This window comes from Myodes glareolus, chromosome 17 (assembly GCF_982192425.1).
Source record: "Myodes glareolus chromosome 17, mMyoGla1.1, whole genome shotgun sequence".
Classification (NCBI taxonomy): domain Eukaryota; kingdom Metazoa; phylum Chordata; class Mammalia; order Rodentia; family Cricetidae; genus Myodes; species Myodes glareolus.
The window spans coordinates 35,921,290-35,936,641 of NC_142042.1; the positions used below are offsets into that span (position 1 = coordinate 35,921,290).

General features: G+C 36.7%; 1 protein-coding gene across 1 annotated transcript in view; it reads left to right on the top strand.

Moving 5' to 3' along the window:
* Nucleotides 1-15,352, top strand: part of Abcd3 (ATP binding cassette subfamily D member 3) — a 52,076-nt gene that overhangs the window by 16,640 nt on the left and 20,084 nt on the right. Inside the window, exons 3-9 of the mRNA XM_085677768.2 lie at nucleotides 2,599-2,697; nucleotides 3,562-3,650; nucleotides 8,699-8,768; nucleotides 10,020-10,117; nucleotides 10,447-10,570; nucleotides 12,091-12,147; nucleotides 14,124-14,266. Of these exons, the coding sequence (XP_085533894.1) occupies nucleotides 2,599-2,697; nucleotides 3,562-3,650; nucleotides 8,699-8,768; nucleotides 10,020-10,117; nucleotides 10,447-10,570; nucleotides 12,091-12,147; nucleotides 14,124-14,266 (680 nt within the window). The remainder of the gene's footprint in view (nucleotides 1-2,598; nucleotides 2,698-3,561; nucleotides 3,651-8,698; nucleotides 8,769-10,019; nucleotides 10,118-10,446; nucleotides 10,571-12,090; nucleotides 12,148-14,123; nucleotides 14,267-15,352) is intronic.

A 15,352-nucleotide genomic window follows, 5' to 3' on the forward strand; every position in this document is an offset into this window, starting at 1 on the left:
AGCTGTTTGTCGGCTGGGTCTTTGTCCTGTGAGGGTACTGCTGTAGCTTTGTGTTCTGTTGTAGGAGTGTGAGCTGCTTCCTCTTAAAGTCACCATAACTGTGTAGTAGTGATGAACATTTAGATTGTTCTTTATTTTACAGTATTTTAAACTATGCTGAATGTATGTGTAGGGATATCTGGAAGTTAAATTTATAGGAGTCTTTCTCTGTCCTGCCAGCCAGTTCCCACACATCCAGGTGGAAACTTCTTACTAGTTATAGAAACTTGGCCAGTAGCTTAAGGCTTGTTTCTACTAGCTCTTATAACCTAAATTAACCCATACTTTTTTTAAATCTACATACTGCCATATGGCTTTTACCTTACCCTATTTTGTGTGTCTGACTCATTCCAAATCTGACTAGCTTCTTCTTGTCTCTGCCCTTTTTTCTAAAGTCCTCTCTGCCCCCCAAATCCTACCTAGCTATTGGCTGTGTAATGGTGCCGCCCACAGTTAGAGTGGGTCCCTCCACCCCAGTTAACCTGATCTGGAGACTTCTTCACAGATATACCCAGAGACTTGTTCCTAGGTGATTCTAGATTCTGTCACAGCGACAGTATTAAGAATCATAACAACTTCCTCTGAAAGACAAAAATCTGAATCTGAAATCCCTATTTCTGTCTAACCCTGTAAATACATTTTCTCCAGACTTCCTTTTAAATGTAACTACTGGAGAGAAAGAGAGAGGGAGAGAGGGAGAAAAGGAGAGAGAGAGGGAGAGAGAGAGAGAGAGAGAGAGAGTAGTTTCCAGGGTCTCCTTCTTATTCTCCCTATTTTACCAAAAGCAGTAGAGGCCCCTTTCTCCTTAACTTTGCAAATGATTTGTGTTTCTGTTTTCTTGCATGGTTGAAAACAGATCTCTAAGGGAAAAGCCATTATCTTATCTTAAATCTCTGTCCTGATAACAGATTCTTATCTGCTACTTCCTTTATGCTCTGTTCTTTGTAGACAAGCTGCTCCTTTTGTTGTTTGTGTTCTCTTTATTCCAGCATCTTGCTAAGTGTGCCCACCAGGGGACTTCCAGCACCGTGTGTGTGTGTGTGTGTGTGTGTGTGTGTGTGTGTGTGTGTGTGTGTGTATGTGTGTGTGTATGTGTGTGTGTGTGTACAAAAGCTTGCTGTTCCTTGTGCTGTAATCCCTTCTTTCTCCACTTTATAGTTCAAATGTTGAGATCTGTCGGCGTCTTCCTGCCCAAATTACTCGTTTTCTCTTGATTCTGACTAATTGATCTGTAGTTATTTACTTCTTAATTTACTGTTGTCTGTGTTCCCTCTGAAAGGGTTGCATTTTCTTTTTTTTTGGTTGGTTGGTTGTTGGTTGGTTGGTTGGGTTTGTTTGTTTTTGTTTTGTTTTTCCAGGCTGGGTTTCCCTGTGTAGCCCTGGCTGTCCTGGAATTCTATTTGTAGATCAGGCTGGCCTTGAATTCAGAGATCTGCTTCCACAGTGTTGGGACTAAAGGCATGCGCCACCACTGCCTGCAGAAGTGTCTTTAAATTAGAAAAATCATGTTTAAGATTTTAAAAAAGTTTCTATTTATCGAGAACTGTAGGCTAGGGTTGTAGGACAGTGGTGGTGGGGTAAATGCCTACTGTACGGCCGTGGTTTCAATACCTGTCACTGCAAATGTAAGTCAGGAAATACTTGACGGCTTATTCTGCACTCGGAGCTTCACCACACTGGTCACTTTGTTGTCCCTATGTACCCCACTGGTTTTTAGTGGATTGTGCTCTTCTCTCAGAGCACACTCATGCCTCTTTTCACCTTTAAGGTAATTCTGTTTTCTTGGGCTCTGTTTGAATCTGGAGAGCTGCTCAAGTGTGCACTCTAAATTCATCTGTCCATCTTAACACTTGGCTATGCAACTATTTTTAATGTGGCCCTGTAATCACTGCATTTGTGGCCACTGTCTTAAACATGCTCTGGAATCACTGTGCACTACTGCAGCTAATTTAAATGTGGTTCTGTAATCACTGCATTTGTTGCAGGTATCTTAAATGCGGTTCTGTGATCACTCCTTTTGTTGCAGGTATCTTAAATGCGGTTCTGTGATCACTGCATTTGTTGCAGGTATCTTAAATGCGGTTCTGTGATCACTCCTTTTGTTGCAGGTATCTTAAATGCAGTTCTGTGATCACTGCATTTGTTGCAGGTATCTTAAATGCGGTTCTGTGATCACTCCTTTTGTTGCAGGCATCTTAAATGCGGTTCTGTGATCACTGCATTTGTTGCAGGTATCTTAAATGCGGTTCTGTGATCACTGCATTTGTTGCAGGTATCTTAAATGCGGTTCTGTGATCACTGCATTTGTTGCAGGTATCTTAAATGCGGTTCTGTGATCACTGCATTTGTTGCAGGTATCTTAAATGCGGTTCTGTGATCACTGCATTTGTTGCAGGTATCTTAAATGCGGTTCTGTGATCACTGCATTTGTTGCAGGTATCTTAAATGCGGTTCTGTGATCACTGCATTTGTTGCAGGTATCTTAAGCGTGGCTCTGTAGTCACTGTGCATATGTTGCAGCTCTCATCCTAAAATGCTCCTTTTCCTCTCTAAATGTAGAAGGAAGGAAAGAAAGAGCGAGCTGTGGTGGACAAAGTGTTTTTATCAAGGCTCTCGCGGATCCTGAAAATCATGGTACCTAGAACGTTTTGTAAAGAGGTAAGTCTTCTGAAATTACAATACTATATGTTTAATTTACCACATTCATAAGTATTCAGAACAATAAGTCATAGCAATTCAGGTAAGACGTTTTCTGTGTAGATAAAAAAGACTATTAAATTTGTCTCTAAGTTAGCACTTGTATTGCAGATGTAACCATTCCCTGCTTGTCACTTTTTAACACCTGTTTTACCGAGTAGACGCTTGTGATCATTTTATGTTATCTGGATCTGCTGGGTCAGCACACCTTCACGCTCCGTGTGGTTTTTACTCTTTTCCTGCCCTAGCCTCCATCCTCTGCTGCTCCTAAGCTGTTTAATGGTTTCTCATGACACAGTTCTTTTGCTGTTCCAGACTTTCCTGTCCTCTCACTTCCACAAGATGACACAAATCCGTTTGACTAACTTTGCTGCTTTTTATGTTTAACTCTTGCCTTAAATGCTCAAGTTGAAAGCCCTAAGAAACCTGGACAGTGTTAGAGACTTTTATTTAACAAGCTAAAGCTCATTTATTCAACTTGTACAAAATTTTAAGCTTCAGTATTTGTTAATTGTTTAGTTAACTCAGTAACTATTACTAGTTTTCTTTATTAAAGTAGTATATTAAAAATAAACTGGAAATCATAAATCACCAAGCCAGATAATCTTAAATTACTTGTCCAGTTTCCACTGTTGACTTTTTTGTGTGGTATAATTTTAAATTCCTTTTAATCTTTATTTAAAGTTTATTATAGCTAAAATATACATAAAATATAAACAAATATTGTTAGAATAATACTCAGAAATTTGAAACCAAAAGCTTTAAGTTACTGTTTCTTTTAACATTCTGAAATTCATTTAGTTTACTCTATATGGTTTATTTTAGACAGGCTACTTAATACTTATTGCTGTTATGCTGGTCTCTCGAACATACTGTGATGTTTGGATGATTCAAAATGGGACTCTCATTGAAAGGTACTTGCTCATTCACCTTTTCTTGTATGTGTGAAATAGTAGTTTGCCTTGTATTTAAGCAATGCCATTATAAGCAAAAAAAAAATAGGATCAGTATATTGAAGTCTAGTCATGTGTTTGTCCGTTTACATAAACAGTTTTTGGAATATTTCCTGTGTATCAGGCACTGTGGTACATGATGGCAGGGATGTGTACCAGTGAACAGGAGAATCCTGTACCAAGTCTTGCTGAGCTGACAGTGTGTAAAGGAGTACGGACAAGCCAGAAATTAAAGTGCATGTAACAGGTGCTATTATTGAAGCTTAAAAGAGCGGGCAAAGTAGCGAGTGTCTAAAATTAAAAAGTAATTTGGAAGAACGTGCCTAATTGGTGAGGCATATAGAGTTTGCCTTTTTTTTTGTTTCTAATAGGAAAAACTTTTCTGATTCTAAACTTAATTTTTTTCATGGTTTTTATTATATTTCTGACATATCTTAATCACTGCAATTGAAAATTTTGAATTTAATACTGAAAATGGCAGTGGGATATCTTAAGTTGTTGTAATACACATTTATTTGTTAAAGAAACTACTATTATAATATGAACGACAAAGTGAAGATTTTTATTGGAATTCTTTTTTGTAGTATAGAATGTTTATTGGCTATGTATTAAAATATATAATCTAAGGTAACTTTTTGGATAATGTATCCAAACTTTTGAAATCTCTTAAAATACTGTTTTTTTATTTAGATTCTTGATCTGTAGGAAATGTGTTTTATGTTTTTGTTTTTGACTCATTTCTGAAGGAAAGTGAAGAAGTGTGATTGCCTAGGATAAAAGCCCTTTGTAACGTGTATATGTAAATTACATATTGAGGCTTTCAGACTCAACAGGATCTCCCTGAATGTATGTGCATTTCTTGAAGGCCACATGGATTTAGAGGGTTTGTCCTTTGAAAGGAGAGAAGCCGCTTTGCTTTTCTCCTCAGTGCCCTTCTCTATTGTTTGGTTGTCAGTATTTCCTGGTTACAGGATACTGTGTATTCCTGGGAGCTACGCGGCAGGCTGTGCTTTGGTAGTTGCTCTTCTAAAAGCGTCTTGTTGGTCCTGCCATTTATTAATTACAGGTTTTTGTTTGCCCACTGTTCTGACTCAGCTCGAGGTTTTCCACAGTACTGTAAAATCTCCACAGCACACACGATGTAATTATTGCCGAGCACACCAGGCAATCTAATTTTATATCCCTGTTTTTACCCCACCCCGTGCCTCTGTAGTTTTTCTGTGTGCCCGAATTTTTTATTGTTATTTTCCCAGTTGTTTCCCTTTCTCATTTTGGTAGACACAGTCTTTTTTTCTAAGAACGAGCCAAGGAAAGTAAGATTTTGAGACCTTGTAGTTCTGAAAATGTCTTCTGTGTTCACACTCAGTCAGTTTGAGCTGTGTTTGTGCATTCCAGTTTGAAAGTCTCACTCTGTGACTTCTAGTTCTCAACTAGACTGCAGATATAGAAGCATCAGTACGGCACGTCTTAAGAATTGCCTATGCCCAGGCCTCATGCTGCCTGAGATAGCCCAGGTGATTCTAATTTGCAGGAAGATTTGAAAACTACCTGTCATGTCTGACGCTTTAGTTCTATTACTAGAAAATTTCACCACATTTATTTTCCAGAGACTTTATTTCCAAGAGCCATCTTTTGTAGGATTCCTCATTTTTATAGTAGTCATACTTTCATTTTTTTCATTTCTGAAGCTATGGCCTTTTTTCTTAGTTATTTTGTTTGTTTTGTCATTTAGTTCCCAGTACTGGTCCTTGTTTATGTTAGAGGATTTTCTCAAGCAGCTTTTGGCTCTTGACTGGGATTCACAATTAGGAGTGATTGCTTTAGAAAACAGTGACGGCTTGTTGGTCATCTGATTTCCATTGGAGGATGCCTGTAGGAGTCTTAAGTGTGCGCATGCTCTGTTTATATAAGTTGTAAGCCCAAGTAATTTGAGGTCTTCGTATGATAGATACACAGAAGACATTTCTAACCTTCCGTATGGTTTGTAAAATTTCATATTTTTCTGATAATTTTATCTTTAAAGTGTCTCTTCAATTATTACAGTTTTCACAAATGATATTCCTTTTGTGTGTGGTGAAAGTATACAGTTTATGCATTCTATAAATATTATGTTAAGGATCTGGATAGAATTGCATAAAATGATACAGTGTTGACTATTTATCTCTTAAAGAATAAAATGGAAAATTATGTTTTTAAAGTTTTTCCTTTCCAATATTATAAATTCATTCTTCTATAGTAATATAGAAGTAATTTTTAGGTACTAGACATTTCTATTTTTTATTGATTTTCTTACATACTTAGTAACATGGAAAATGAATTGCTGAGAGTAGGTAGTACATAATTCAATTGATGATGATGAACATGAGCCAATTTATAATTCTGCTAGTCAGCCTACTGGGTGTCTAGTTTTGCATCTAATTGTGAAGCTAAAATTTCTTTTCTAGAAGTTTTCTTGAAGTTTTGTTTTATTTAAAACAATTATTTAGGAGTTGAGTGTGATGGCATACACCTGTAATCCCAGCTCTAAAGAGACTAGGCAGGAGGATTGTACATTTGGGGCCAGCCTGTACTCTCTCTCTCTCTCTCTCTCTCTCTCTTTCTCTCCCTTTCTCTCTCTTTCTCTCTCTCTCTCTCTGGTCATGGCATTTCTCACAGAGAAAGTAACTGAGACGGCTTCCTCTGCAGTACTCTTCTTGAGCCTCAGTAATGTACGGGACTTTGACAGTTGGTTAAATACAAATATTTATTAGTTGTTTCATTTAAAATAGTTTAAATATTGCAGGACAATTTTATTTAAAAAATTTACACATTTTTGTCTCTATTAAAGTTACATTTTCCTTGCTCACTCTTCTGAGTAGGTTTAGAGTTCCCAAGAGCTTTGTTAGTGTCATTAATGCACTGGGTTTTATCCTCTTTCATGTGGAGGACTTATTTGTTAGTAATGGCCAGAACATGTGTAGAATGAGCCAATTGGAGTAGGCCAGACATTGTAAGGTAGAAACTAGAGGACCTTCTTAACTGTGGCTGCTTTATCCAGCCATAAAGATGCATTTATTTTTCACCTGTTTGTTATAGGCATTATTTCTAAAGTACCAAACAGTCTTTCATAAGTGTCCTTATGTCTTGGGGAGTAATAGTGACTAGATTACTCATTGTTAATTATTTTTCTTTTGCAGTGGAATAATAAGCAGAAGTGTGGCTTTATTCAAGGAACCATTTTTTAAATTTATAGCCGCTACTCCATTGGTAAACACTGCACAAGGGTGGATGGCATGTGCTGTACCAAATGCCATGCGCAGTTTCAAGTGCCTCACGCTTGGGCAGCACGAAAGCACTTCGGTTTTCTGTAGTTTGATTCAGTTTTAACTGAAACGTAGAAGCTTTTTTGCACTGTCCTAATTGCTTCATATTTCAAGTAGAATTATTGCTATAAACAGTATCATAGTACTATTCCATTTTTTCCCTTCTAGTTCAGCTTTTAAAAAGACCACTATTTCTTTATAGAAAATTGCCTATTTTATTTTTCCATTAGTATAAGGTAACATTTCTTAAAAGTTTTGTTAAGAAATAAAGCATGCTGTAAAACACTTTAAGATTTTTGTATATTAAAGTCTTTGAGAAGATCTTTGGTAAAGATGTTTGATAACTTTGTTTAATCCAGATTTCTCCAGATTTATTTACCTACTCCCTCATAAAAAATAAATTATTTCCTTATCATATACTAGTCAGGTACTTGGGAGATCTAGGCAAATTGTTTGCTGCCATGTTTCTCCAAAAAAGAGAATGTGTGTGTGTATACATACATACATACATACATGTATATACTTCTTTGAAAAGAAAGTTTGTGACATTTTATCTCTTTAAAAAAATACACATGCATAGTATACTACCATCATAATGGCTTTCAAACTCTTGTTAGTATTTATTTTTATTTTATGTTTATGGGTTTCCTGCATGAATGTGTGTGCACCATACGCATGCCTAGTACCCGCAGAGGCTGGAAGAGAGCTACAGACAGTTGTGAGCTGCCATGTGGTTGCTGGGATCCAAACCCAGGTCCTCAGCAAGAAGAGCAAGTGCTCTTTACTGCCGAGTCATCTCTCCACTCCTGGCTTTCAAACTCTTAAATAAAGCAGTTGAGCCCTTTTAAGTATGTATTTTAAAAGCAGATAAATACATAAAACAGACCAAAAGCAGATAAAAGAGGAGCTGATTTTGCTGAACTGTGTTAGAGACCTAAAGCTTTTCTAGACTGATTCTAATGCTTCTCTAGTGTGTCAGCCAGTCCCAGGATTGGCCAGCCAGAACCTGCAAGTGAAGTCTTATTATCCCCCTTTCAAAAAAAAAGACAGGGTTTCAGTAAGTAGCCCTGACTGGCCTGAATCTCTTTATAGACCAGACTGGCCTCAGATTCACAGAGATCTGCCTGCTTCTGATTGCTGAGATTAAAGGTGTGCACCACCACACTCAGCCTCATTTTTTTTTTTTGGAAACTTTACTAGAGTCTAGCCAGGCTGTCTTAGATTACTTACACTCCATCAGTGACAATATTGAGTAGTTGCAACAATAACTTTAAGACCACAAAGCCTACACGACTACCTCTCCCCTGTCGAGCTGGCTGAGGTAACCCTCTTACTCTTTCTACTGTCGTCAGTTCATTCCAGTGAGAATCAAGGATACTAAAATATTTAAAGCAAGCAAATACTACTCTGGTTTGTCTGTAATAACCCAGAACCTTGTGTATGCTAACTATGCACAGGTTCTACAGTTCTCCCCTGGAGTACATCTGTAGCCCTTGGTTACTGTTTTGCTTCATCTTATCATATGCAGAGTCAAGGTCAAGCTAGCCGTTAAAAGGTTTCAAAACTTGTGAACATTTTTTCCAAGATTTTTTTCTTATTTCTTAATGATTCAGTAGAAATTCCCAAGAGTGATTTTAGAACTCTAGGTTTTCTAATGTTACATTTAACTTCTTCTGCAACTAATGCATTGCATGTGGTGGTTTGCAGTGGCATCATTGGTCGTAACAGTAAAGATTTCAAGAGATACTTGTTCAACTTCATCGCTGCCATGCCTCTTGTAAGTGCATTTCTTTAGAACTCTTATTTGTGAGAACTTTGCACCTCATTAAATCTTGAATTTGTTCTTACTAACTTTAAAGATTTGTGGTATTAAATTCTAATTTTGTATAGTTTATGGCCTAATTTTTTTCAGTGTAAATCTTTATACTTAATTGAAAATTTTTAAAAAATGTTATCTGGTTTAATTTTGTTAGTGCGTGTGTAATATAGCACGCAACACATATATATATACACACGTATGTTGTTTTTCTTTCTCCATTTTCTAGTTGTTGTCTACCCCCCCCCCCCGCTTTCCTCCCCTTTCTCCTTTCTCTCTCTCCTTTTGTTTCTCTCTCCCTGTTTTCCTTTCAACTCTCTCCTGACCAGGTTTTCTCCAGGTTTAACCACATTCTGGTAAATGGCAGTAGCACCTCTCTCCCACTTGGGACAACTGAAAACATTTTCAGGTTGTGAAATTGAGAGTAAGATGGGCAAACTACCCAGGAACTATTGATTGAAAACAAACAGTTGCAACTTGAACCACTGTTAAACCAGTCTATTTGAGTTTACTTAGAAATTAGTTTAGGCTAAAACTCAAGTGATTTTCTTACCTTGGTTTTTATTTTTATTTTCTTGGCCCTGTAAGACTTTTAATGTCCGTATTTGGAAGGAGAAAAGAGGAATTTGCTTGTGAAATCTAATTCATCTATAGTTTAGTACCTGAGGATGGGCATGCATAAGTTTTAGACCTTTTCAATTAAAAACTTAAGATAGAAGCATTTTTAATAAAGTGAGTTTAAACGGAACTGTGGAAGGATTGGTTTAATAGTGGGATAGATTAGTAAAGTGATTCTAGAATAATCTGTAAAGTAACATAAAACTCACACTTTGAAAACAAAGACACATGGCGTGTGACTAACACCGTCTAGGTCGTAGTGTTGATAGAGGAGCAAATGTAGAAATACAAGTTTATGAACTTGTAAACTGCCTTTCAGGTAGAAATAGGAAAGATTTGCATTTTTGATTACCCAGAAGGGATTTCATAATATTTTAAAAATTAAGCTCCAGGTTATAGGGGAATTAGATATACATGGCTTAGCTTATTATTTTTGCATCTTATACAACCTAAACAAAACAGAACTGAGTTTCAGTATGGCCTATGAGTTAAGATAATCAGAACTTGTAGATACAGCAACTGGTAGAGAAGTAAATTGCAATTTAGTAAGTAGAAGTTGAAGCAAAACTGATAATGCTTGTTTGTTTGTTTTAGATCTCTCTGGTTAATAACTTCTTGAAGTATGGGTTAAATGAGCTCAAACTGTGCTTCCGAGTAAGGCTCACTAGATACCTCTATGAGGAGTATCTCCAGTAAGTGAAACTCTTAATACTTAAATTGGACAGTAATGTTTATGGTAGCAGACGGTTTTCTTGTTTACTGGATTGTTTTTCAAGATAATGTCTTAGACTAGGAGTATATTGGGAGGAGTGACCTGTCAGTGATGGGGCTCTAGTCCTAGCTCTCCTATCAGCCACCAAATCACCCTTCTCTGGGCTTGCTTCCCCATGGCTGTCGTAGTTAGGACAATTCTTAGAGTGTCTAGACTGGTATGTTTGTGTGTTTATGCAGAGGGTGGTGTGAGATGGATGCCTGGTTTCCATAATTGCTTGTTCTGAAATCACTTTAATTGCCCTTTCAGAGCGTTCACCTATTATAAAATGGGCAACCTGGACAACAGAATAGCCAACCCAGACCAGCTGCTTACACAGGATGTAGAAAAGTTCTGTAACAGTGTAGTTGATCTGTATTCAAATCTTAGTAAGGTAAGTTTACCTGCTTAAAAATTTTTGATTAAATTTGTTGAATTTTGAATCTGAGCAAATTTATATAGAATTGATTGGGGTAGAAGGGAGTAGTGTATAGCTAATTCTTTTAAAAGAAAATTGGGACAACTATACTTGTTTTAATTATATAATTAATTTAAAAATCTTATTTCTGTGAAGTATTTGGCTTAGAATTGAAATTAGTGTCTCACAAAAGTTCTGTAAGAATTTTGTGGACTGATTTCAGCCAAAGGATCTCCTTGCCTCTTTTCTTCTAGACTTGTTACAGGCTTGACTTTTCAGTTTATATTTCCAATTACGCATCCATAAAATGAGATGAGACTTCCTGTTTCTCGTCTTCAGTACTGTCCTATGTGAAGAAAGTAACTGTGTGCACGTGCACAAGCATGTGTTGAATGTGTTCATGTCTGCAGGTGCCCCAGCGTGCAAGTGGAGGGCAGAGGACAACCTTGTGTGCCAGTTCTCACCTTCCACCTGAGCTGGAGATAGCGCCTGTTGATGCTCACTGTGGTGTTTAAGCTAGCTAGCCCACACGCTTCTGGTGATTCTCCTGTCTCCATCGCTTGTCTCCAGAGAGAGGCATGCTGGGATTACAGAAGTTTGTGCTGCCGTGTTCTGGAGATCACGGCTTAGATGGTCAGGCTTTCATGGCAAACAATTCATCCATTGAGCCACTTCCCTAGCTCCTCTCTCTGCAGTATATTAATAGATCTCTGGAGCTAACTTTGTACAGAAACTATTACGTATTCTTTTCTCTGAGCACTTGAGAAAATCTGCAGTTCATAAAGTGTCATAGCCGTAATCGAGAAGTGTTCTGAAATTAATTATACTGTTTCTATGCACTATAGTGCATTCTCTGTTTTAAGCATCAATTTAATTCCTGACATAAATTATGAACATTGTTTTTGGCCAGTAACCTTTGCATATATTTGAATTGAATTTTTAAAATAGTTTAAGCTCTTAATAATCTGCAGGACAAAGAGAAAGGGTAAGATACATCTTTGTATGAGCCAGTTTATAAAGCCAGCCATTTGTATTAGTACTCATGTTTTAGACTTCAAATAAATGAACACATTTTGGGTTCCTTGAAAAGGTTAAAGTAGATGTTACTGTCAGACACTGGTTGAATTTGTTCTCAGTGAGTAGCAGTACTTTAATGTGTTGAAATTTTAGAATTGTATCATCAAATAAGTTCATAGATTCATATGACTATGTCATATGACTCACTTGATTATTTCATTTATGTAATTGTTATAATAAAGTAATGGGCTCAAACTGTATTACAGAAGAAGGACCCTCTCATTTTACAGATGAAGTTGTATCAAAACCAGAAAAATACATAGCACATTTGGAATTATAACTCAAGTAATTTTGTTTAATGTCTTTATATTACTGTGTTATTAATGGGTGATTTTCCCACTTGATGCTCAGTAGTTATTGTGTGGGATATCTCCATTTCAAGAGATTTAATTCTGTATATTCTAATGTTTGTTTTACAGCCATTTTTAGACATAGTTTTATATATTTTCAAGCTAACAAGTGCAATTGGAGCTCAGGTGAGTCACTTTTATTCTTTCATGTTTGGGTGCATTTTTTGCACATGTACACACACACACACACACACACACACACACACTCATGTATGGAGGTCACAGGACTACTTGTAGGAGTTTTATATTCTACTTCCACTATGTAGGGTCAGCCTTGGCAAAAAGTGTCTTTACCCAGTGAGACATATTGCTACTCCTGCTCTACATTTTAAAATCTACAGTACTGTGTTGTAATCATTGTGAAGGTCTAAGAAAAAAAAATTAAGATTGAGGACATCTTCACATTATACATAATATAACCTGGTTGTAAAATAATACTATAATGGAGGCTTTAAAAGTATCTTAATTTGGCTTTTTAATGTCTATTAAATTACTTAAATTGTTTTTTGGCAATAGTAAGTAAAAATACTTAAACACACACTACATACATTGAAAGCACATGTACTTATTGTTCCAAAGTAATGTCTAAAGAGAGATTTGGCAACAAGTAATTTTAATAAAAAGTTGGAATAAGATTAGCAATATGCTCAGAATGAAGTATTCATTTCAGGGGTGTTTCATAATGATAAATTATTGGCTAGTGCATGAGCCTTGTCCTCTTGTCTCCGATATTCGTGATGACAAGAATCTTTCTTTCTGAGTTTCATTGTCTAACCTGAATAATTATTTAGTATTTATTATATATTTATAGTAAACCATATAACTGTTGATTTTATGTCCCTATGCATATGTGTTTTTACATTCATTTTGTGGTTGATTAATAATTTACCTGGTTGTTTTTTATTGCTTTCCTGTTATTTGAATTTTCTGTTTTTCTCTTTACTACCCTGTGATTCTTTAGATGACTGCACCATAAGAGTGAACAGTCCTAATGATTCTAATCTCTATGCTGCAATTTATATTTCTTGTATTTTTTCATACCAATATGTACAAATCTGCATCAGCCTTTTAAAAATACAGTTATCATCTCTGCTCATGTGCTGTTTTTTATTGAAGTGTGTTGAATTAGTCAGGTACAATTTTGAAAACTCTTGGTGCATATGTTCATATACATTGTTCTAGCCATAAAAGACAAGTCAGTTCCTGCAGAAGGGAAATTAGCAATGGCTAAGGAAGTAGTTATTCAGGCGATTATAACGCATTGAAAAATGTCCACTAATGGGAGTTTTAGGGAAGTATTTAGTGCCTGGAAGAATTGGAGCTGACATTTAACTGTTTTGATACTTAGATGTTAAGCTTATCAAATGTAAAATAGCCCCACTGGGTGGCATGTTCAGGGAAACAGTTTTGATTGGGGCAAATTTGGTCTGAATATGAGAGATATATAGGAATTAAGGGTGGTTTGGGAACTGGTTGCAGCTTCCTATGATGGTCAGTGGACTGTGAGGTCATTTACAGAGTTGTAACTTAGCTCATGAAACCCAATATGGGCAAGTCTGCAGAACTCATATATGGGCTGCCCATGCATGCTTCAACATTGCCAGGGCATAAATTTCAAAATTCATTCAAAGTAAAGAAGACAAAAACTTAGTGTACAAGCAGGGAGAGGCTGTTTAAGGAATTGTCCTTGAGGTACCTGTAGCTGTTGGAGTCGGCACATATTTGGCAATAATATCTTCTACCGTAAAAGTGATGGCCAGGCTATAAATCTAGGATGAGACGAGAGCTGCGGAAGGAACCTAGGGAACAGTAACATCCAGATAGAGTATGAAAACGAGCTCTGAGAGTTTCTGTAGACTCGAGAGCATTAAGATGGTTGCAGCGGAAGAGTGCTAGATGGCAGAGAAGGTGAGTTGTTGGGGAGGGGAGCTGCAGGAGTTGTGGGTGATAGTGATAGGAGGATCGAGACCAGCATTCCATTTCCCAGAAAGAAAAATAAAGGCTCAACTTCTCTCAGAGTCTGATACTTATAGGCATTCTACATGTGGATTTTATTACCATGTTCTTGAGCTTTGTATGTCATTCTCTTTCATTAACCATAGGGGCCAGCAAGCATGATGGCCTACTTGCTGGTTTCTGGGCTGTTCCTAACTCGACTCAGAAGGCCCATCGGCAAGATGACGATAACAGAGCAGAAGTATGAAGGAGAATATAGATACGTTAATTCTCGACTTATCACAAATAGGTAAGGGAAAACTATAATGGAAATTTCTTCTTGTGGATATTGATTCATTTATATTGACTTGAAAGTTACAAGTTAACAATACAGTTACTAAAACAGTGTAGTTTTTTACTTATTTTGAAAACAAAATATTAGTCTTATAAAGTAGAATCCTGCATGTTTCAAGCACTCTTTCTGTTAGCTGTGTAGTTTCCTTGATTTACTTCTTCATATCTTCTATTGACTGATTTTCTATGAATTCACTCTAAAATTTAGTCATGATATAGTTCAAGTTTGTTTGTATTTATTCAAAGAAGCTTTTGCTTTAACTTATCCATAAGACATTTTAAAGTTGTGACTGTTATGCGGTACTTGGTGATTGTGTTTTCAGATGTGATTTGTAGGGAGAAGGGGTGCTAGGAATTGAGCTGCAGGGTCTCTTGAATGCAGGCAGGTACCCTTACATTGAGGTAATGCTCTTAGACCTATGGATGGTTTTGAGATCTAAAGTAGGAAGAAGAAAAAAAAATGTAGGCATTGAAACCATCCATAATAGTTTCAAGATCTACCCTTTCTACTTATCAACTATATTGCATAATTTTAACAAGTTATTCATAGCTTCACTTTCTTGTAGATAGATAATGAAGTTGTTAGGAGGATTAACTCTACATATATGTTTTTGGCCTAGGTTTTGATCAGGAGCTAGGATGCTCTGTAAATTTTTTTGTATCCATCTGCCAACTTGAAGTCAATTTTGAAGGTCCTAGTATTTATGTAATACTATGTAGGTTGCTGTACAAGAAATTACAGAATTACTTAGGAGATTTCTTTCTTAATAGTTCCTCTTCCAACCAGATGGTGGTGTTGCTCACCTTTAATCCCAGCACTCAGGAGGCAGAGGCAGGTGGTTCTCTATGAGTTGGAGTCCAGCTTAGTCTACAGAGCAAGTTCCAGGACAGCCAGAGCTGTTACACAGAGAAACTCTGTCTCAAACAAAACAAAACAAACAGAAAAACCAAACACTCAAAAAAAAAAATGGTATCCTCTTCCCTTGTTTCCTTGTTAAAATCATATTAATTTTATATTGTGCAGTTTCATGCTCTAGGGAGG